The sequence below is a fragment of the Culex quinquefasciatus genome, chromosome 1, assembly GCF_015732765.1.
Source record: "Culex quinquefasciatus strain JHB chromosome 1, VPISU_Cqui_1.0_pri_paternal, whole genome shotgun sequence".
In the NCBI taxonomy this organism is placed as follows: Eukaryota; Metazoa; Arthropoda; class Insecta; order Diptera; family Culicidae; genus Culex; species Culex quinquefasciatus.
In genome coordinates this window covers 28270783-28294832 of record NC_051861.1, presented here as the reverse complement: position 1 = coordinate 28294832, position 24050 = coordinate 28270783, and the positions used below count along the sequence as shown (strand labels likewise).

At 39.6% G+C, this 24050-nt stretch overlaps 1 protein-coding gene across 3 annotated transcripts in view; it reads left to right on the top strand.

Moving 5' to 3' along the window:
- LOC6042017 (cytoplasmic polyadenylation element-binding protein 2) overlaps positions 1–24050 on the top strand; it is a 605979-nt gene that overhangs the window by 533040 nt on the left and 48889 nt on the right. For all 3 annotated transcript variants that reach the window (XM_038254618.1, XM_038254624.1, XM_038254613.1), the window contains 2 exons: positions 19189–19283; positions 19529–19631. In XM_038254618.1, coding sequence (XP_038110546.1) covers positions 19189–19283; positions 19529–19631 — 198 coding nt within the window. The remainder of the gene's footprint in view (positions 1–19188; positions 19284–19528; positions 19632–24050) is intronic.

Here is a 24050-nt window from a genome sequence, read left to right as displayed (position 1 = left end):
CTCCCATATTTAAATACATGGAAGCTGTCATTTTTAACACCATTGGCCACCTAGCGGCCATTTCAAACTGGATACGTCTATACCTCTTGCAAATTGACAGATCAAAACACGTATACCACTTGTTTGTTGACAGATGCTTAGATTACAACGATCAATCATACGGAAATATCTGGAGCAACACGAGAAAAGGGTGGATAAGCATTTTAATAGTTGGAACTATTTCGCAAATTCCGAGCCAACAGTTAACTTTTTCTCAAAACTCGATGTGTAAAACAATAGCTCGCCTTCCCAGATACCTTCTAACGCTGCGGGTTTTGTTAAATAGTGAAATGTTATCTCTGAATTTGCAAAATAGCTCTAGCTCTCAAAATGCTTATGCGTCCTTTTCAAATGTTGCTCCAGAATATAAAGTTGGAAAATCATGAGAGTATTTAGTAAAACTCGCACAAAAGTACCATGCGTAATTCAAGCATTCATTCATTAAATGAAGGAGTTTATGCTGCTTTGGTGACGCGATTTCTTTGCTAATGATTCAATTTGTATGCTCTTCCTCAACAATTAAAGCTCTCCCTCGTGATTCACTGATAGACGATATGTTAATGACGTCGTTGATTAGAAAATTGAGAGGAACAGATTTTAGAGCTGCGAATCCCCTCCTCTTCCCATATGTTTGTTCGATGTCAAAGAATTCAAGCCATGCACTACCTAAATACCTGTTTGCAATCGAATAAAAAGATGAGCCATGGTATCTGAAAATGCAGTTTTTAATGCACAGTTTTCCCGGCATTTTTGAGCAGGAAAGGTTAAAGAATCGCAAAAACAAACGGCCAACACGAGAGGCAAAACGAAAATTCAAATCATGGAGTGCTGCGATTTTGTTTACTTGAGGCAATGTTTCAGTATACCAGTTTTGATCGGACGAGGGGTCAATGCATATTTCATGTAGCCAGTGCATGATTAAGTAAAATTATCAACGAAGATTTAACTTAAAACATTAGAAGCATGATTTAAAACAATTATCGAAAAAGGATAAAATTTGGAATATAAGAAAACTATCTAGAAAATTAAAATTTGGTTGTGAGTGATACAAATGCATATTCCGGCATTGCAACTTCACGAAATTTTCCACTTTTTTGCGAAATATGTCTCGTATGATATTAAAACCAGTTCCAAATATAAATTTTATTACAGGTTCGGATTTGAAATTGAATTTTCTACAAGAAGTGAATATGGAAGTCTTTTTTAAGTCGATTTTTTCATTTGCCACATCGATCACCCGTGACGATGCAACGGAGTGAGAAATAATTAAAATGTAAGTCCTATCAGTCGAAATGGGTCGTTTTTGTCGCTAGAGAATGTGTCATATGCATGTAGCATAAAATTATGAAAAATATCTCGAATAATATTATGAACAACAATCGAACAAATGATATTCTGCGCTACTATAAGCGTTTTTAAGAGATTGGGCACAGAAAAAGAGAATAGAATTAAAATAAAATTGTGATCAACAAATGGGACCAGATTAAAATAAAATAAGGATTAATCACTATCTACATCTACTGACAATAATTATTAAAATCTACAGAACAACGACAACATCAAGGGATGTGTACTGCCGTTCTACGCATTATTGTACCATGTCAGTTTTGGACGATTTTGACTTTATGATATTTTTAAGTTTAGTTTGAATAACACCAAATAACACCAAGTCTGTTGGTCCCATCGTAACACTTCTACGCATAATTGTCCCACCAAGTATATTCTTACACGGAATCATTAGTTTTACTAAGCATTATGTCTTGTTTACCTGTTGTATAGCAAGAGAATCACAAATCTGGAGTTTTTTTTTGAAAAGGTCCTATAAACCAAATTTTCATTTTTTGCTTTTTGGGTGTTTTTGAATACCCCTGACTCAAGGGTTAAAAACACCCAAAAGCAAAATGAAAATTTGGTTTATTGAACCTTTCAACAAAACTCCAGAAATAAGTGATAAAATGCTAACTAGGGTGATTAGGGACACACAGGGCGAAAAAGAACCCACGGGACAATTATGCGTAGAAACACAGAAATCCGTCGAAAAATTTCAATCGCGTTTTTTAAGTTGCCCTTTTTTGAACATGGGACAGTTATGCGTAGAACGGCAGTGTATGTGTGTGAGAAATTGTCCAAGGCATTGTGCACATTGAAATCAATAATCGTAATCGGCTATGACATTATTTGGCTGGCCGAAAACATTGTTTTCAAATGAGGCAAGTTTTGTAAAAAGAGTTCTGTTGAAAATGCTGTTTAAGTTTAACTGCACGGCGAATTACTGCTAAGTCAACATTATGTTCTCGATGGAAATAAATGCTGTTATCATAATTAAAAATAATTTTCCACTTTTTATAATTTTATGAAATTTGAAATGTTCTAATTACATGCACTATGGACGACCCGTCGATGCAAAACTGTCATAAAAACTTGTCGAAAAGTTGGAGCTCTCCACCGCTAGAGGCAGCACCGTGCATATCCTCGTTTTTGAACGTGAAGTTCCACGGATGTGCACGAAATATTCTTGCAGAGCTGGTTCTGCCAGAATCCTGCTAGGGGAACAGCAGCTAATTCCAGCGTGCCTCTAATGTTGGCAGGTCAGTACTTTGACATTCAATTAAAGCTAATTAAACGCGTTTTCAACTGAAATCGAGTGATAAATAGATCAATAAGAAGTGAGCCAGCAAGTTTCTATCAAAAGTTTTGCAAAATTAGTAGATTAAATAGTGAAAATCAGCAAATTGGATGGAGTTAGGAGCGAGAGCTTAACCTGCCAAACATACGGGAATTTCGCCTATAAGGCTTTCTAGTCTGAAATTTAACAGTAAATTCAAAGTATGTTTACGTGGCAGCTGCGGGGTTGTTTGCATCAGATTTGCTTTCTCTTTCTAGCAAAAGTTTTTTTTTGTCACTGGGCCTAGAAACGCCTAGAAAGCCTTATTATGCCTGGAACACCTAATTTTATTTTTGGTTAACTTTTTGAGCAAAACTTCACCGTTTTTTTTTGTTTAATGGCACTCTTTAAAAATCGTTGCCTACCCAGAATATTATTGCCCGAATGCATCCAATCGAAAGTGGCCCCCAAGCGTGAGTAAATCGATACCACACACTCGAAATTGTACCCGTCCGGAGCTCGATTGTGCAGCGCATCGAGCGGAACATAATTTCAAAATGATTGATCATTAATAAGCAATTAGTGCGAGCCAAAACCAGCCCCCTCACCTCGCCATTTCCACACACACAAAAAAAGTTTCACCTCTTTTTCACCCCTTCTGAAGTGTATCCACATGTTTGCCGAAAAGTACGGTTCGAAAATTACTCCACCGTGCGCCCGTAGTTAGGCTACCCAACAAAAACACATTATACCAAAAGAGTGCCAGGGGGGAAGGGCATCCTCCTCCGCGGTTCGGTTGCTAGCTTTAATTCATCGGTTTATTATGCTAATGTTAATTAGAATTTACGTTTAATAGAAACACAAATAATGTACCCAAACCCAACCTCCCTCTCGCCTACTACGAGCTTTCGTTTCGCGTGTATCGCGTATTGCATAACTCGAAGGCGAAGGTGACGAAGCGGATTGGGGCGAACCCCGCGGTCGTCGCGGTGGCCAGACACGAGAGGACGGCAGGAACAAGTGACTGTTTACACTAGGTAAATATTAAATCCCAGCAGCAGCACCGGAGCTACGTGTCCACGTGGGCTCCGTTGTTTGCCAATGGGTGGTGATGCCAGGTGAGAGACCGCCGCCGTACTCTTCTCGTGCGGAGTTGTAGTTTGTGTAACGAGGAAGAGCAACAGCTTCGGGGGGGGGACGCTTGCTACCCCCCGGAAGCGACAATGAGCGGTGGACCAACGGAAGTGACACGGTGGGAAAAAAATAAATGAAAATTGTTGCAGAAGTTTTGGCAACCCTGCCAAAATGTTGTCAGTTGCATTGATGTTTTGAAAAACAGTACACGCACATGTTAAATTACTCAGATTACGTCAAAATCGGTCCTACTCAAGAGTTAGTAAGTTAATTTCGATAAGGGCGCACGTTCCATGTGATAAACAAACAGCTGGATATCGAGCTGTCGTTCATTGAAGTTAGCTGTAATACCAAATCCATGCAAATTTCTTACCGGTCTTTCTGCAACTAACAAACTTTTTACATGTTCTGATTTTTTTTTTTACTCGATTGAATGCTTCAAAAGTTTCTCGTCCAATAAAAATGTCAAATGTACACGTCCAATGAAATATACTGATTTCTGTCTTAAAGTTGCTCTTGCAGCATAGACTCATAAACGAAATGTGTTGAAATTTTCCTCAGTGTCAAACAAGTAAATGTAGCAAATGTTCGCTCGTTTCGCACTGCCACCAACTTGCTCTGGGGCTGCCACCAGCTCCAGCGGTACGTTGTTTTTGAGGTTATAATTAGTGCAATTTATATGGCATTTTGTATCACTCCCAGAGCATGAACTTGGCCCTCAAGGTCCCGTCCCATCTAACACGAAAAACAACACGGTACAAAGAGCAGAAAATTGAGTGCGGGCTCCTCTCTCGAGTCGCTGAATTTTAATTAGAAATTCAATCGCTGTTTAATTAATTTACGATGACCTACGGAAACGCGAAATTCGACGTGACGATGGCGATCCTTGACACAAAGCATTCCCCCTCCCCTTCTCCAGAAAATCTAATATCAATAAGCACGACGCGCGACCACGAAAAACGGACACGTGACCGGAATTTTGATTTGCATCGACGAAGGACCCCCGTGCCAACTCCAAATTCTAACCTCAAATCTATTGTTTGCGTTTGCGTGATTGGTGGCGCGCGCGCTTGTTTCTATTGGTTCTGGTCACGTTTCAGAGGGTGGGGGCTTGGAAGGGGGTTACACGTGATGAGTGATGCAGATGTGTCAAATGAGCGATAAATCATTGCGCCGGAAATGTTGGTTTGAAGGGGGGTTGAGGGGGTCTGGAAGTTAGTGCCAGCTCGAAGCAATGCAGGATTAATGAGAAACTAATTTATTAGCAAACCTGTGGCCAAGTTGGAGTGTTCGATGACGAACGTGGACGGTTTGTTGATTCAAAAGTGGTCATTGGTCGTAAATTGTAGCGCACATATGGTCATTAGGGCGGCCAGACAAGTGCAAACAAACGTGACGTTTTGGAAATGCATTTCAATCTATTGAAGGCCTTTAACTAGCGATAAACGCACTTGTAGGCCCGACAAAGCAACCGAATCGCTTGATACAGAACTGTCAAAAACAATGCTGTTGCTATCGGTGGTCTATACGCTCAAGACATTCTGCCAATTTTTATTTAATAATATTTTTCCACTGTGAACACAACAAAACTCACATACTTCAACACCCATTAAAAACTCGAAAATAGGCCCCGATTAAGTCCTCACTCGTGCTTTTCACGCCATCACCCGTCAAGTGGCGTCAAAAGTGCAACCAGCGGACCCCAAAGTCAGCGGCGCCACCCACTTCAACATGTCAATTGCATGGCTTCCGTCAAAGTCATGCACACAGAAGAGGTGTATAAAAATCACGCGAGCCAATCCGCACTCCTGATGGCTGGGGTGAATTTCAGCTGGTCATCCGGTAGCCTGTTGTGAAATGTGAACGGGATGAAAAAATATTGACGGATCGATTTTCACAGACTTTTTTTAAAGGTTATGTCTGATTTCAAGAAGCTTTGATGATCTTTGTGAGAGTTTTTTTTACAGCGTTAACTGTCAAAATAACTCCAATATGATATGAAAAAGTTGATATGTCAAGGAGGTATTAGACTCAGACAAACAAACAAACTCGCCTGGATTTGTTTGCAGAAACGAAACATGCATACAAAAACTGTCACACACGAAATAGTTTATTCGTTTGCCATAGTCTAATACCTCCTTCATGTTAAAAAAAAAGTGCTAAAAAAATCCAAATAAATTCCAAATTTGAATGCCAAGTGTCCAGCCCCGTGGACCCATCACCGAACGCAGGCCACAGACCAACTGACAGCAAACTGACACCGGGCTAATGCGCAGTTTAGTACCGCAACGATGCACCAGAGCGCCCGTTCCATTCTCGAGCTCTGGCACGGGTTGCGTTTTTGATTTTAATGGACGAAATTAGTGTCCAGCGCGAGACGGGACGTCGACGCAGAGCTGGAAATGATAAATTAGACACTCATTTTAACGAGCTACAGCTTATCTTGCGGCGCGGAAGGGTTTCGGGGGGTTATGTTTTTGTTCCCCGGTTGTGTGATTAATTACTGGCAGTTTTGTGCGCCAAACGACGAAAATTAAACGGCAATAATTAATTAGGCAAAGATGTAGGAGAAAAATGCGCAAAGTGTTGCAAATTATCGAAAACTGTGTTCAATAAAAAGACGTCTGTGACCGTTGTTTACACTTCACTGACAGCTGATCACAGCGCCGCACTGTGGCCTGTAGTGTAAACAAATGTTGGCATCTAACTTGAACACTGAAACCAATCTTCAAAGTCCCAAAAACAAACACGTTTCGCCTCAGTACGGCCTTTCAATCACTGCATATTGTTCGAACAATGGATTGTTTGGAGCCCTAAACCATTATTCCTGGCACTGTTTGCCAACATCAGCAAACAAGACGAGATACACTACGATTGTTTAGAACTATAAGCAGAAACTACAACAGAACTCTGCAGATAATTCTGTTTACGACTGAATGCTCTATCGTGCGCTCTTCCCTCCCTCCGACAAACTTCTTACGGGATTCCGGAACTCATCAATAGGATTTGTGTCCTCTGTTGGGTGAATTGAATGCAACTCTGCCGCCTCCAGGAAAAGCCTCAAGAATTCAGAGTTGCTTTCAGAGAACTCAACGAGTCCGAGAGTGGAATCGATATTCTTCACTTTGCACCCGCCCTCGACAGGTCAAGCTCGGGGGTGTTGGGCTAGCTTTTCAAGTTGGTCACTCCGGTGACATCGAATCCGATGCCGTCGGTATCCCTTGGCTTTCGAACCCTCTGCAACTGTCAAACGTCGCAAACAAGAACACGCGACAAAATCTTTGCGACTTTGGAACCTGTCAAATCTACCAAGACACTTCAACTCAAAGGTTTCGTGGCGAGACTTTCTGTTCTGTCAGTTGGATACGACGCGTCGCACAGTCTAAGGGATAGGTTATGTCTATTTGCAGCCGAGCCGAAACGACATTATGATTTATCTTCTGTCACACATCTTTTATGCTGGGGCAGCCCCACATACGGAACACCATTTGTGACAGAACAAAACCATTTGCAACAAAAGACTTCGGCTTGGCATACCGCAAAATAAAGGGAAGAGGACCACTCTCTTCACCCTGACCGGGTGTGGGCTTGTGAGTGTGGCTGATGAATGACGAAAAAGAGCCCGGACCTGAGCCTGATGGCCATAAGGATTGACATCCATTCAGGTCATCAATCTAGAAGTTTGGTCGGCCACGTATTTGTGCGTGTAGGTTCTTGTTTGCCTGTGCTAGATATGACCATCGGGCGGTAACAACAATAACAACCCCGAGGATCAGTTCCGTTCTCCACAATGGAAATCTGTCGTGGTCGGAGAATTGACGATACAGGCTTGTCAGTTGGTCCTTGTCGTCCCACTTCTTGTGCGTGCCGTGTACGTATCAAATCGGTAAATGATAGTGCTAAATGGCTCACCAAGGAAATCCCTTCCCGAGTACCTCGGCAGATTGGGAGGAAATTACATGACAATACGGATGATATTAATCTACCACGCAGAATGAGGTGCCATATGGTGGGACTAAGGTTTGACGTCAAGGAATGTCATTTTTCGAGAAATGGCTTTCTCTTGTTGTATTAAGACTTTCTTGGCCCAATGGAATAGTACAGTGCAGATTATTTTAGTAAAATAAAAAAAAACTGACAGTTTCAAAATGCATTGACGACATCGAACCGATATCGACTCTACAAGCAAAAATGTTGAACATTTTTTACCGGGGTGTGTAGTTTGTAAAATTGCGGAATTGTTATTCCAAGTGCAACTGTAATTAAACCAGTTGTAATTAATTTTGCCAACCTAGCTGGCCGGAGCATACTTCCTGCCGTGGACCATTTCCGTTTGGCAAAGTTTCTATCCGGGTATTTTAATCACATTCCGGTCAAGCTTTTCCAACTGATTTTGCCGGCGACGGAACTTGCAAAAACTTTTTCAACGTTATCTTTTTAATTACCGCAGAACTCCTCCACGAGCACGGCGACAAACTAACATTCAATTTTATAGTTCCATAACTCCGGGAAATCCTCCGAAAGCCGGAACGCAGGCTGGGAAACTTGTGTTAACGCAATTACGGTTGCATATAATTACCACCGGTGGAGTCATTTTTTCGCCCCTTCTGTCCCAGACACGTCGCCGATGAGATTTGTGTTCATTTAAAATTCAAGTGTTTCCACACCCACTCTCTAGTGGAAAAGTTCCTGACCAGATAAAAGTAAATTTGCCCACTCAAACCACGTGGCTGAGGTGATTAAAGCATTTTTTGCGTGGCGCCATCTATTGCCGAACAAATATTTCGCCTGAAAGTATGCACTTCAGTAAGAATGTCGCGCGGAAATATTTTTCCAACAGTTTTGAGAAACTTTTCAAGCGCGTTCACTAGGTGGAAGGCGGAACAATTTGCAATTTAAATTAACCTTTCGGGGTCGTGGCAGATCGGATGACAACCCCCGGGCAACTGGTGGTGCCATCCCGTGGCCGGTTTATCGAGATCGTAGACCAGATATATAAATACCCGGAACTTTACTATTTTCCCAAAAAAGGGCACCATGTCGACGACGACGATGATAATGATGATGGGGCCACCAAGTGACGTGCTGGCTGGAGAAGACAGAAAAGCTCTAGCTTTTTACGATATGCTAATGGCGTGACTGGGTTGACGTGGATGGTGGCTTGGGTCAAAGCGAAAGGGTTGCCCTTCAAAGTGATGGTAGATTGCGTGAGAAATGAGATTCATATTTCTAATTAAAAAAGTATGGTGCTTGTGTTGTTGTGAGGGGTGCCCCCTGAAATTATGCAACACGGAAGCCTAAAACAGGCTAGGTATTAGTCGTTTTGATTGAGTTTATGGTAGGCACTGATGGGTGGTTCGTTTAATAATTTGAGGGTAGTTTCGATTTTTAAATGATTTTATAATTACACAGACCATGCAAATCGTTTACATAGTCTAATGCAAAATTTACATTTCTATAATTTTGCTGGCTCACCCTTTGAAACTTCGTCGTTTTCAACTGTATTAAAAAAATACAAACATGTGCAACAGCAAAAAGATATCAAAGTCCAAAGCTAGGACGAGATGCTCAGAATCTGAAAAGTTAATAAACAAAACGCAAGAGTTCTTAACAAACTCGAACTCCACAGGTAATTGTTTGAACAAGTGAATCTTACGGCCCATTTAGAAGCAACGAGGCCATGACTAACGGACAAACAGTTCCGGCGACTCCACAAAAACAAAGTAGGCCATGGTACCGACCATAGCAAGCTGGAATAAGGGCAAGCCGGTGAATTCCTTGAAGGACGTTTTAATTAAAACTCACTTTAATCTAGTCAGCTACGCGGAAATTTCTCCGCCAGGCACAAAGTGGCGGAGGTGGCGGCTAAAAACGGAAAGGAATCTCGCCGTAATTTTCTTTTCCCACTCTTCATTCCGGATGCTCCGAGGACATTTGCTTGAAATGAACGGAATTTTAGTGTTCCTCCCGGTTTTCGGGACGACCCATCGGTTCACCCTAAGTTTAATTAAATTCTAACTTCTCGAAAACCCTTCCGCTGTGAACTGTCAAAAAAAGCTGGCAGCACTGCTCGCTACAATGTCGGATATCTTTCGACACCTGGGCAGCACATGTCTTGGGCGACACGAGATAAACCCGTTTTATGACCCGCCGGCAATCATAACGCTCGTCGATCGGTTAAAACGGAGTTCATCCGGCTAATGTTGACAGCGCGTAATTTTCACGTCAATTATGACCCAGCATTGAACCCGCGAGCTAGATCCGCAAAATTTCCACCGCCGGGAGATTGCCCTCTATTTTTGTGTGGTTGGATGGTCGCCCGCTTTGCAATGAACTCGTCGGGCTCGGTGTAATGCAGGCTGCCTACCTTGCAGGCGCAGGTGAGCCTCATGCGGCTGATTAAATTATTCACCTTTGGTGACCGCCCTGGATCCCCTTCGGATAGTCTGGCGTGAGCGTTACGCCGTTGGTCAGGTGGTCGGTGTATGTGTGGTTTGTGACGCCTGGGGGTTTGTAATAATCGTTTATACTTTGCCGGTATTATCAAGCCAAACACCGCGAAATGGCGTCCGGGTGTGGGGGTTGCGGAACGCCCGCGGTGATGACATTTGAAATGACAAAAAAGGACCGTGGTCAGAGGGTCGTCATTGTGGAAAGCTTTTGTCAATTTCTGCATCTATTACAGACAAACAGACATAAATGTATTAATTCAACCAATCTACAAAAAAATATTCCACTTTACAGAATTTTTAATGGATAAAACTCAATAAAATGTGTTTGTCCTCCAAAAGGGATTTGACATATTCAAGTTTCTTCTTTCCATGCTTCGCGCCATCTTCTGGTGAATCCTCATTTAGCAGAGCCGCAAACCTCCCTCCAGATCCAAAATTCATGATGCGATTAGGATGATGACAGAACGAGATTATATTGCAACCGCAACTACAAGCCCGCTTTCGTCGTTCACGAGAACTCACTTTTATTGACTTTTCCCGGGATTATAGTAATTCTAAATGATGTGCTCGACGGTAGATGGCGTTCGTACATTCGGGTCGCGCCCGACGGTGTGTAATTGATTTAATCGCTCACGTGTATGCTCGTGCGGGGGAGTGGATTGAATTTAATGCTCCGAGAAGGAATTTATTTACGACTGTGCTCCCGATAAATTCAGTCATTAAAAACTCGCGAACGCAAATACAACCCGTGTTCCGTGGTGTGTTATAATTATGGAATTAAATTCTTTTGCGCGGAAATGACTTCTAGAATGCTGACAACAAAATTTCGTCCTCGTCGCACAAATCATCAAATTTCACGGAAAGAGCAGTAAAAACTCCCGCAGCAATCGCCCTTTTTGTAACGCGGGAGGAGTAATATTTGCACCAACGTGTAAAAATTAAATCCAAACTTTACGACCGCGCAGGTGGGATAATGTCTGCCACAATAAAACTCGAACCGACGTCGACGACAAGCATGTTTATTGCCGCTATCCAAGTACATGCGATCTTGCTGCTGGGAACGCACACCTTCCGGCCACCCGGAAACTGCGCTGTAAAATGTGACACGAAGTCCTGAACGCTGAACGTTGTCGTCATTCAGGGGCAGAGATTTGCCAAACGGCTGCTGTCTGCCACGGTGCGCTGGTTTGTGTCGAAGATGAGCGGTTGTTTCGCTTATCGTTTTTCACAGCGTGTTTGGCGTTTCAATTCGAATTAGCGCCGTGCTGAGGGATGTAAAATGATAAAAGAGTTTTATAACGCCTCTGATCGTGATCTGCAATCCCGTTTTGTTCCGGTGTCATTAAGATATCACGCGCCTGAAGTTATGTTAAAGTTGCGTGGCCCCCGGGGGCCATCTAGTTGGTCAAACAAGAATTACAGCAATTTCAACGGAAATCTTAAACCTGTTGAACAATTCCCCTCGATTTTCCAAATTCGATGCGATTCAAGCGCCGAACAAATATTTGCTTTACAGCCACAGTGTCGGCAGCAGCACCTTCGAGCAAATCATTGTTCAATTCCTGCCAAAATCACTGCAGGACGGAATTCCCCCCTGTTCACCCCAGGACAAACAGCAAATTGACTCCATTTCCGCTTCAAACAGCCAATTGTTTGATTTCCTGATTGGAAACGCTCCAGCAGCAGCACCAGCCCAAGCGATAATGAGATATTGGAAAACATTCCTGCGCCAAGCGGACCAACCAATCTCAATCAGTCGAGTTTTCCCCTCGCCTGAACGTAGACGCCTGCCGACGTGCTGCCATCTGTCGGGGAGTGGTGCCGAACGATAAATAAACGATCCATTAACAATTCGATTAAGACCTTAATCAAATTTATGCGCCTCGATATGTTTTCTCTCACTTTGTTGAGTTGCTGACCGGTTGACCGTTTTGCGGAGAGGGAGCGTTAGGCCGGAAAGTGTGTGCCTTTTTGGGATCGACCCGTCGTTCAAATTAAACGATTACAACTGTTGGACCTTTTCTCCGACGATGTGTATACATTTGGTTTGGTTTGAAACATGTGAATTGTTCGGCGCAATTATTAGCTCGTTTGAAGAAAGTTTAGAAATGGGTCTGGAATGTCTCTAATTTTTTGTATGCTTAAATGTTATCGGTTTGTCGGAAAATTCTTTTGATTACCATTCTAGAAATATGTAAAATGTTATGTTTTCATTCAAATGCAGCCTGATGGCAAGATTGTCATATTGTATAAATGGGCCACGATACTCACATTGGTTGGACCGTGGCCCCCACTATTTGGTCGCTTTACCCCTCTGACGCTAAATATAGGGTAAAAAAGAACCAGCAAATGTGCAATTAAAAAAAAGTTTTTTTTTGTGTAAAATTATTTTAAATTTTGTTTTTGATGAATTATTTTGAATATGTTTTGTCAAAAAATAAATAACTAGATAAAATAAAATATTATTCAGTATTTTGAGGACGAATTTAATCGTTAACATTTTTAATGTTAACTTATTAACATGTTTTAGTGTTAAATGTCAACATTCCAAGAAGATAATGTCTAGCTTGTAACAATAAACTACTTTTCCTTTACTTATAAATCGAATTCAGAAGGGAAACTAAAACCAGTTTTTTTGGCCGCACCGGGTTCTGAACTCCCGTTTACGAGGCGGAAGTGTTACCTCGGTCCAAACAAAAAAATTAACTAGACAATAAATAACAATTTCAAATTACAAACCTAAATATAAAATAAACTTATTTTCAAATTTACTCTTAAATGGTCTGTATGCCCTATTTTGTGCAACCAGTTTATGGAACGTTCACCCTATATGGACTGTCAAACGCGAGGTTCACTTTTTGACAAGCTTGCCACTAGTCTGTTCAAATGCCACCTGTGTACCAATCTTGCAGAGTTAAGCCGAATTAACGCTCCGATTTCATCAAGGTATGATAGATTTGGTCTCCCTCAACACGCTCCAATCGACGGAATTCAATGTTTCCTTGTAAATTTTAGGTATCATTTCAATTAAAAAAATTTCAAATTTTTTAAAGTCGAATGCTTTTTTTAAGGGTTGAATAGGGTTAATTTTTCCCGAGTTTTGAATTTCCTGGAATCCCGGGTATTTTTAAATTGTAATAGTATACTTCACAATAGTACCCATTTTTCTATATGTTTTCAGTTTTTTAAGTTTGAAACCATATAACTAGTTGATAATCATTAACTGGTGATAATTAAGACTAGAATCTGAACTGGGATTGATAGAATTTTTTAATGTACTTTGTTGTCGGTTTTCAAATCAACCACAATTCTTTATCTAATGTGATTCAGATCAAATAAGTTTCTAATAGTTAAATTTATATTGAATATTTGTTTTTTGTATGCCTATTTTAGCTTAAAAATCAAAAATTTCAATGTCTTTTCCAAGTAACATTTTTTCCAGGAGTTCTACAAGAGCTCTTCAAGATAGCTACAGCATAGCTGTTTGGACCGCGGTAGGATAAAACTCTCTTCAAGTACTCTTCCAAACTCCTGAAGAAGTTTTGAAGAGAATTTTATCCTACCGCGGTCCAAACTGCTATGCTGTAACTATCTTGAAGAGCTCTTGTAGAACTCCTTGAAAAAAATTTTACTTGGGTTGATAACGTTTAAAACAAAAAATCAAAAAAAAATGGAAACGAAAACATAGAAAATGACAACCACTAAATGTAAAATTACATATAAGTAAAAAATTTCGCCTTTTGTTCAACAAATATTTTTCAAATAATCTTCTATCTCTATTTCAGTCACTTCCTGCAAACTGGGGCAAATCGGGACTATATTCTCTAAAGGGATCGTAGATTTCACACCATAAAATTTGAAAATCGATTGACTTATTTTGTTGTTCTGTTCCTGTTATAAAATGTCAAAATATTGTGCAAGAAATTCGGGTTAAACTGCTGTTTCAATTCGTTACATTTGACCGCATTCTTCCAAGATCACATAAGTAAACAAAATACCGAATAATTTCATTATATTATTTAAGTAAAAATATTTAAAGAGCTTGGAACTTAATTAATCTGAACAAAAAAATGCACAATTTATCTAAATATGCTAAATTTATGCAAATGTATGCAAGGGTTTCCAGCAAGGCCTCGGACTGGCAAGTAATTAATAATTACTTTGATTTTTAGCTGGTAATTAGGTAATTCTTTAATTAATTAGTAATTTATGGTAATTAGAGTAATTTAATGTAGTTGATTGCAAATTTAAGTAATTTTTGAGTAATTTAAGTAATTATTTTTTTTAATTGTACTTCTTCTACGAAACTATTTACTTTTTACATATAATCTATTATAACAGTATTTTATTAATTTCAAATAAGATTGAAACATAAAGATTAAAAGAGACCGGCTCTGTATGTAGAAGGCCTAATTTGCCATAGTTCTCTCCTAAAACTCTCCTAAAATTTATTTTTACATGTTGTTTATAGAAGCTGATTAACAACAAAAGGCAACGCCATTATATATTACCCAGTGAAAAATGTTTAGTGAATCCGAAATCTATTCATTTTCATTAAGTAATTATAAAAATATGTTTTTTTTTTTTTTGTTTTGCAAGAACTACATTAGAGTTGATTAATGTTTTATGCTTTTCCTTCTAATAGGCAGTCAAAATTATCAAAAAAAGTTTATGTGGATCATATAATTGAAAAAATAGTGAATTGTCATTTTTAAAAACAAATTTTCAAGTGATAGCAATTTAAAAATCAATAAAAGTATATTAAAAATAATATAAAAAATATTGAAAATAATAAAAAAATTATCAAAAATAATACGAAAAATACAATTTTTATATTTTTTCATAATCAGCAGAAATTGACAGTCCTTATCTCTCTAAAGAGCTAAACTATTTTCCCGAAAAAATTCCAAATATGTCTGAGACAAATGTTAAAAATCAAACTCAGTGATATTAAAATCGACTAATATTCAGATGCAAAAATTAAATCCAATGTAATTGTCACATTTCACATAATCCGTATTTTCAGTAACGGATTTTTTTAATATGCTTGAGAAAAAAATGCAAAGTAATGTCAAACCAATGTTGAAAACCATTTTAAAACTTATCGTTATTTTGATGAAATTCACAATTTTCATGAAGAGCCGCTGCAAATATTTGTCAAAGTTTATCTTTGGCTCGAAAAATCAGGGGGCCTTTCTTCAAACAACTTCGATAAACTTGCAATAAACTGAATACAATTTTAAATTTAAATAATTAATTATACTAAAACTCAAACATTGAAGTAAAACAGTACAGTATGTTGTTTTGCCTTTATGACAAACACGACTTCAATAATCTTCTTTTGCAATTGATTGATAAGGGTACGGTTGATTGAAACGTGAAACATAATGGAATTTCGAATCAGATAATGAACAGCTTAAATTGGCCATAAAACAAATATTATTGTTTATAGCAATTGAGCTACTTATTTTTTACCTGAAATGATGTCAATTTTATAATAAAATAAAACAATTCCAAATTTCAAACCAATTAATTCGCTGTAAGATATCATCACCCAAAGTTTCAGCGTCCTCTAGTGGGGGCATTTTTGAAGTTTGATCGCCTATAGCTATTTTCAATTAAAATTATAATTCACAATATCCAGATCGGTACAAAAAAATATAATAAACAGCATAATTTTTAGAATAGCTATCGAATGAGCTATTTATAAATAATTTAGTTCAGAACCGTAGAAATGAATACTTAAATTAAAATTAAATGTTTTTTTATCGTAGTGAAAAGTAATTAAGTAATTTATGTAATTAATCATTTTGGACCAGTAATTTGAATAATTAATTGGCAGACTGGCATGCAAGTAATAAACGCTTCTGGAAACCCTTGAATGTATGTTCAATAAATTATTTTTTTTTATTTTGAAGTTTCATAATGCTATCGTGACTAAGTATTTTACCGTTCCTTTATTTGCACAGTCAAAACAGAATTTCCAGACAAACCAATATTTTAATTTTAAATTTCGGAAACCGGGACAAAATCTCAAATTTCCCCGAATTCGAGAATTGCCAGTTTTGGAAAAATCACGGGAATTCTGTCCCGAGAAATCTCGATACGGGGTTAAATACTTATTTTGAGCATTTTAAATGTTGAGTTAAATTTAAAAAAATATATTAAAAATCACATTTTTTTGCATTTACCTACTATTTTTTACTATTGCCAAATATGTAAAGAAAATGAGATGATAATACAAATGAACTTCTGACATTTGACATAAGGAAGACATCTAAAAGAATGTAAACAAAACTACTATTAGTATCAAAAATACAAATCAAACTTGGCAACACTGCAAAATAGCTCAAAAGTTGTTTTATTTGGTCCACGACACAAAATAAAACAAAATACTTGTCTAAAAATAATGTTTTTGTGCAAATCAGCTTTTGTGTTAAAACGTTAAGCAAGTGTGACATTGCATGTTATCAGTAAAGGAAAAGCGTGACAAAGGGGGGGGGGGGGGGGTAAATTTTGGCTGATTTTAGCGTGACGTACTTTATGGAGCCAAATGTTTGTTTCCTTCAACCTAAAAGGGACCATCGAAATGAAGGACATTTCCGACGACATTAAACGGTTGCCGTCGGACCCTTCTGGGGACGGAAACACGACAAAAGGTCAATTTATGGAATGGACTCCCAAAATCGGGGGGTGGAAGACCAAATTTCCCCCATGTTCAGTAAATTAAAACAATCACAATTATTGCTTGTAATTTGTATTTATTGAACTCGCTGCTGCTGCTACCGCTGTTACTACAAGCACTTCTGAATCCGAAATACCGAAGGTTATGGGTCCAAAGAGAGGGGAAAAAATGTATGTTCAGGAATTGCATGTTCCAGCCGTGTTTGACCACCGACGATTACAGGTTCCTGTGCCCTGCCCTGCCCAGGCTGTGTCACGAAATGTGGAGGTTTGCATTTCAATCCGCTCGGACATGTACCCTGAACACGCACGTGTTTGTAAGTTTGAGCTGAAAACAGTGATTTTCAGATTAGAGTGCAAGTTATTGCGGAAGCTTTTGTGTACACTTCATAAATTGTGGTTAATTTTCTGTTGGAATTGAGTCGTTTGAATTACAATCTTTCCAACAGGAATTTCTGAGATTTCCGTTTAAGAGGCAGTATTTGTAGATTCTGCTCGGTTTGTTCTAGAGGTCGTATCGAGGTGCTCCGATTTGGATAAAACTTTCAGGGTTTGTTTGTCTATACATGAGATGAACTCATGCCAAATATGAGCTCTCTACGACAAAGGGAAGTGGGGTAAAACGGGCATTGAAGTTTGAGGTCCAAAAAACATGAAAAATCTTAAAATTGCTCGCATTTCCGTAAAACTTCATCAATTCCAACTCTCTTAGATGCATTTGAATGATCTTTTGAAGCCCTTCAAAATGTGCTATAGACATCTAGGATTGGTTTGACTTTTTCTCATAGCATTTGCAAATTACTGTTAAAAATGGATTTTTTTAAAACCTTAATAACTTTTCCCAACAGCCTCCAACACCCATACTCCCATAGGTCAAAAGTTAGGGAATTTCATAGACTATAAGCCTACGGTATTAACTTTTTGGCCAATCGCAGTTTTTCTCATAGTTTTACGGTTTTTCTAGAACAAACATTTTACAACGTTAGTTTTTGCCCTGTAGACCGAGAAGACGGCATTTTTTGGTCTCAATTTTGTAATATTCGGAATCCTCGGACAATTTCACGTTAGTTAGAAGTATTGGAGTTGTAATATTTCTTTAAAAAATAATTAAATAAAACATTTTTGAAAAAAGAAAAATATCTTATTAACCCTATGACCAATACGTCAAATGCTGTATCAAGTAGGCGAAAACCTGTTTTACCCCCAATCCAAAAAATTGTTAAAAAATATTTTAATTCATTCTAAACGGCAATTTTTCCAATCAAATTTACAACTCCAATACTTCTAACTTACGTGAAATTGTCCGAGGATTCCGAATATGACAAAATTGAGACCAAAAAATGCCGTCTTCTCGGTCTACAGGGCAAAAACTAACGTTGTAAAATGTTTGTTCTAGAAAAACCGTAAAACTATGAGAAAAACTGCGATTGGCCAAAAAGTTAATACCGTAGGCTTATAGTCCATGAAATTCCCTAACTTTTGACCTATGGGAGTATGGGTGTTGGAGGCTGTTGGGAAAAGTTATTAAGGTTTTAAAAAAATCCATTTTTAACAGTAATTTGCAAAAGCTATGAGAAAAAGTCAAACCAATCCTGGATGTCTATAGCACATTTTGAAGGGCTTCAAAAGACCATTCGAATGCATCTAAGAGAGTTGGAATTGATGAAGTTTTACGGAAATGCGAGCAATTTTAAGATTTTTCATGTTTTTTGGACCTCAAACTTCAATGCCCGTTTTACCCCACTTCACTTTGTCGTAGAGGGCTCATATTTGGCATGAGTTCATCTCATGTATAGATAAACAAACCCTGAAAGTTTCATCCAAATCGGAGCACCTCGATACGACCTGTTTCACATCGGTGAAAAACTCGCTCTTAAAAAAATCGCCAACAAGTAGGCAATCTGTGCGACACTCAAAAAACACTTTCAAATCGTCTCACCACGTGCGCGGCATGACGGCATCCAAGTTGGCCGGAAAGTCCCTAGCAACGGTTGCCAAGCGCGGTCATCGTGGCCGCGGCGTCCAAGAACTCGCTCTTTTCAAAACTGACCACGACTTGAGACGGGAAGAAGTTTTTTTTTTGTTGCGTTGACGCGTGCATTTGCATTCTCGAGATTTTTCTACGGTTTCAATCCGCCCGTGATGAATTCCTCCGGCGTGCAAATGTGGCGTGCCATGATGGCACTCAAAGTGGGCGATTATCAATGTAATTTTTGGTGATTGGACTTGAAAAATGTAACAAAACTAACCCCAGCTTTTTCTCTCTCTCCTCAGGCAAACCGTTCTTCTCGGGACTGGACGAGCACATCACGGACGATGCCGGCGGGTTCGGAACCGGCAAGGACTACCCGAACGGATTCCACAGTACCGTAAGTTGACGTTTGTTGAAGATCTCTGGGAGCGTTCTTTTATTACGTAACGCAGTAGGGGGAGGGGGTCGGAGGCCGTGTTACGCTCCATACAAAATTTTTAAAATTTGTATGGAAATTTTGTTACGAGGGGGGGGGGGGAGGGGGTCTAAAAGTCCGATTTTTCGCGTTACGTAATAAAAGAACGCTCCCTCTCCCCCACGGTGCTTATTCCGTCTTTCGTCATGTTTCCTCTCCTTCGGCAGGGTAACTGCTCCCGCTCGTCGCCCCACTCGAACGGTTCCGAGTCGACGGAACGGTTCTCGCGGAAGGTGTTTGTCGGCGGACTTCCGCCGGACATCGATGAAGGTAAGTGCCCTTGTTTCAATATCGTCTCGCACTCCATCGAGCACGAAAGGAACACATGTTTCAATTTGCACGTGCGAACACACACACACACAACCCGGAACTACGGGGTGAAATATGGACTCGCCGGTTATCTTCCGGAACGTGTGTTCCTGGACATGCCCCAGCCAAGGGTGGGCTCTGTGAATTAGGAGAAATGGAAATTCATTTACTCCCTTCTGGAATCTATGTGGCCATTTATTACGACGATCTACTTCTTTGGGTGTTGTCCGACGGAAAATTGCATTTGAGCCAGCAACCGGTCCGGGACAATCTGCTGGTGGTTCGAAATTGGCATATCGGAACAGTTTCGGGGTTTCTACTTTTGAAGCGGACAGAAAAAGCAATCTCATATTTTCCAATTGTGATAATTCCTGGGACGGGGTGGAAGGTGGCCAACTCCGGCTTTGTCTAGAAGGTGAATTAAACTAATAAAATGGATGTGACAGTTGTTCGGAATGGTTCCGATGGCTTTTGTGCGACCGAATGGAACCGGGGGTTTCGGCAATGTACTAGCAATTCATTACTGGAATTGTAATAATAGTTTTAATAGTTGATTGGGGATCATAAAAGTGCAACAGGTTGAGCGAAGGCTGCTTCATTTTGGGAAGTCTAATTTAAAAGGCTCCTGTTTGAGCTTTTTTATGCTTTTTAACATTTATTGTATTGCAGCTTGCTTAGCTTGATTAGGAAATTTTAACTAAAAAAGGTAACTAAATAAATTGAAAGCAAAAAAATTTAGAACTTTGGAAAACTTAGGATACATTTTGGATATAACTCAGTGGTTTGTTTTTTAACGCATTTGGAACCTTCTTTCCCATAAATAAATCGCAAAGGTTAATTACGGCGACAAGAAACCAGACCGTCTATTACTTGAACCTGGCCTGACATTGAGCCTAAAGAAGGTTAAAAAATGAACTGGGTTTTTAAGTGACAGCTATTTGTTTTCCACATAGTACGGTGTCATAAACATACTCGTTTTTCAGGTAAATGCATTCGGCTAGAAATCCTTATTGATAATAACAATAAATATTATTTAAGACATTCAAAATTTAAAAAAAATCGAACTCAAAAAATTAAAAAAAAATACAATTGAAGGATTTAAAAATAAATTTAAAGTGAGGAAATTTAGAAATTGAAAAAAAAACCAAAATTTTAAGGAATGAAAAAAACAATTTAAAATTTATACAGTCAAGACTCGATTATTCAAAGCCTCGAATTTTCTTGATTTTAATTTAAAATTTTAGTCCTGCGACCCCATTTTAGTCCAATTGAACGATTGATTGCCTATTATTATTTTTTTCAACAATCCATCAGCGCCATTTTGGCCTCCATCTTGGATTAAAAAATTCTCAATCACTTTAAAGTAGTTCAGAGGGTAATACTTAAGCTCGAGAATCAAAAAAAGACAACGATTTTTGTTGGTGATTCAATTATTCGAAGTTTCGATTATCTGAGATAAAATTTTGCTAGTTTGGACTGTACATGCAAAATTTAAAACATGCAGAAATTGAAAACAAAAAATTGAAAAATTTCAAACTTAATCAAGGAATAAATCAAAGGTTAAAAACAACCCTCTGGCACCACTGTAAATGGCTAGAACGTTTGACAGTCACCGAAACCTCGAAGAGCCCACGTAATAGTATTAGTGACTTATACTACTACGTGGACTCTGTGAGTGTAGCAGTATTGGTGTTGTCTGTTTGTTTAGTTAAAAAGATTAAAATCAACGAAAAAAATAATAATAATAATTTTAAAAAACATACACTCAAAAATGTGTGGATTCCAATAATCCAAAATCTAAGGATTTTTTTAAGGGGTTGATGGTTTCAGCGGTGGTGGTAATATTTTAAATAGTTGACAAATCTTCCCGCACTCTTCGGCAAAAATCGTTTAAAGTCTCAAAACTGGCAAAAACCAAAACGCACCGATTTTACGGGTTAAACCAATCAAGCTCCTGTTTCGGATTCGAGTTCAGTACACCTAGGGAATCATTCCCAGAAATTCCTGCGAAAATGACCCATTTTATTAAATCCTAGTGGCCACCCTGAAATCAGCTAAGCTAACAAATATTTATTCAACCACCGGAACCCAAACCAAAAGTAGAGACATTAACGCATATCCGGCACGTTGGCCAAGTTAGTTGCACCTGCAGTGCAAATCCAATTAAATTCAGCTAGCATAATCAGATTCGAACCCGAACCCGTAATAAATTCAACTGTTCTGCATAAATAATTATGAAACCCCAACCCCCAAACTTCTCACCTGTCCCCCCCCCCCCGGCTTTTAAGCCAAGTGTTGATTGCAATTTCAAGCAAATTAGTCACGATAACCTAAAACAAACGATTTTTTACCCCCTAAACCTACATGACCCCGCCCCCTAACACGAAACACGCAACACATGTTTCATTCGACCAACGTTGCTACACTCTAAAACATTCTGCACCATTTCAAAGTGCGGGGGGGCGGGGGGCAGTGTTGCCAGCACTGTGTCGTCGTTTACCCAAGGCAGCAGCAGCCGGAGCAGATACACAATTTTCAATTTATTTCCTGCTGCCTTCTGCCCCAAACCGATGACCTCTTGCGTGTACCTACTTCAGAGAGTCTGTAATTTATACATTGCACACACTTGCTTAAATTTAGAGCTGTCTCCCCCTTGGGGAGCCTACCTACCACAACTGGGTCAAGTCCATGAGATTATGGCGAAAGGGTGGGGGCGAGGGTCACCCAAAGTCACCTCCGTCCCCCCCACCCGAAAAACAATTTCCCTCGGCAAACAGACGGGTTCGATGGGTGGAGGAAAAGAAACGCCTGGGCGAGGGAGGAGAAATGATTTGCTTTTACGAGCTGTGTTTGTCTTGTGGATTAATATCTCCCTGGTCCGAGTGTAAATTACGCAACTCCCAGATCTCCAGCTTCCGAAAGCAGTCCTCGTCGTCGTCAAATGGCACCCAAAGTTCGGAATGAGTTGTCGTTTTGTGTGATGGCTGGTTAGAGAGTGCTCCAACCAGCTGGATGCCCAATTCGATGTCTGCATACTGGCAGAAGTTTACAATGTACTGGCCGTGTATAACGAAAATGGCACGTCCGGACGTTAAGAAACAGAAGGTGCAGTCCGGGTGCTTTACAGTGAAACTTATCTGCAGAATGACGTTTGTTTAGTATTTCATGTCCAGGGAGTTTCTTGAATGACCTAAAACTCAAAAACTGTCAGTAAATTTCAATGGTTGAGTTTTTGTATGACCCAAAACATCCAAAACTGTCAGTTAAGTAGGTCACAGGATTGAGTAAAATTGAAGTGGGAACAACGCAAAGCTTGTTGACATCTAAGTCCCAACTCCAAAAAGTGATTGAATGACCTAAAACGACAAAAATTCGAGTTGTTGTCCTCAGTCGCAGTTGCTGAGGCTGACATCCAGGTTCTTAACCAGGACGCTCTCGAATGACCCAAAACATCTGAACTAGCACGGATCACTAGGTCGTAGTCGTAGAGCTGCTTGACGTCCAGGTCTTAACTCCCAATTACCCAATTTATCCAAAATTGTCGTTAAGCTCTTTGCCCTTCAGCCAATTTGAACACAGCAGGGTTTTCGTCCTTCAAAATAGAGCTTTATGACGTTTAGCGTACACACACTAGCGCATCATTTGATTTTGCTGGCCGGACAAAATTTAACCTCAATCTTTTTCGTGTACGTACACGCAATACATGCGCACGTAAATAACTCTATAATATAAACAATATAAATATCTGTTTTTGTAAAAATAACCCGAAACAGACTATTCCTTACTGAAGCGTGTACTTGGTTTTTGACAGCGCATGAAAAGAGGCGCGTGTTTATGTTTACGCTGTGAACAGTGGAGAGTGAACGTTTGGCGCGGAAGTGTGAGCGTGATTGTATTGTGCTGGAACCGGTTGGCGGAATCCGGAGCAGGGCACGACGGAAGCGGACATGAGGTCAGTGGGTGATTGGGAGGTTAGTGATCGGCAGCGATGATGCTGCGTCCGGAACGTCTCAAGGAGTCCCGGTTGCGACTCTACAAGCACCTTTCTGCACTTTGTTTAATAGCTCGATCAAAACTTTTTAAATTCCAAATTGTCCAGCGCAGCTAAATTTTACAATTTTGCACAGTTTTTATTGTAATAATTGTGGTACGCCCAAAGTAAAACTACTAAATCAGCCTTTTATTTTATTCCCACTTTGTGTGCCAGGATGAAACAAAAATGCTTCGTACGAAGAATTACGACCGGGCGATAACAATCAACGGCATGCCTCGTCTATCTTTTGATTTTCATAAGAAAAGTTGGCTGCTCTTTTCTGTGCAAGGAAAGCAGGGGAGAACCCGGAAATCAAGTGCACTGTAAAATTAAAGTGTCCTTTTGCC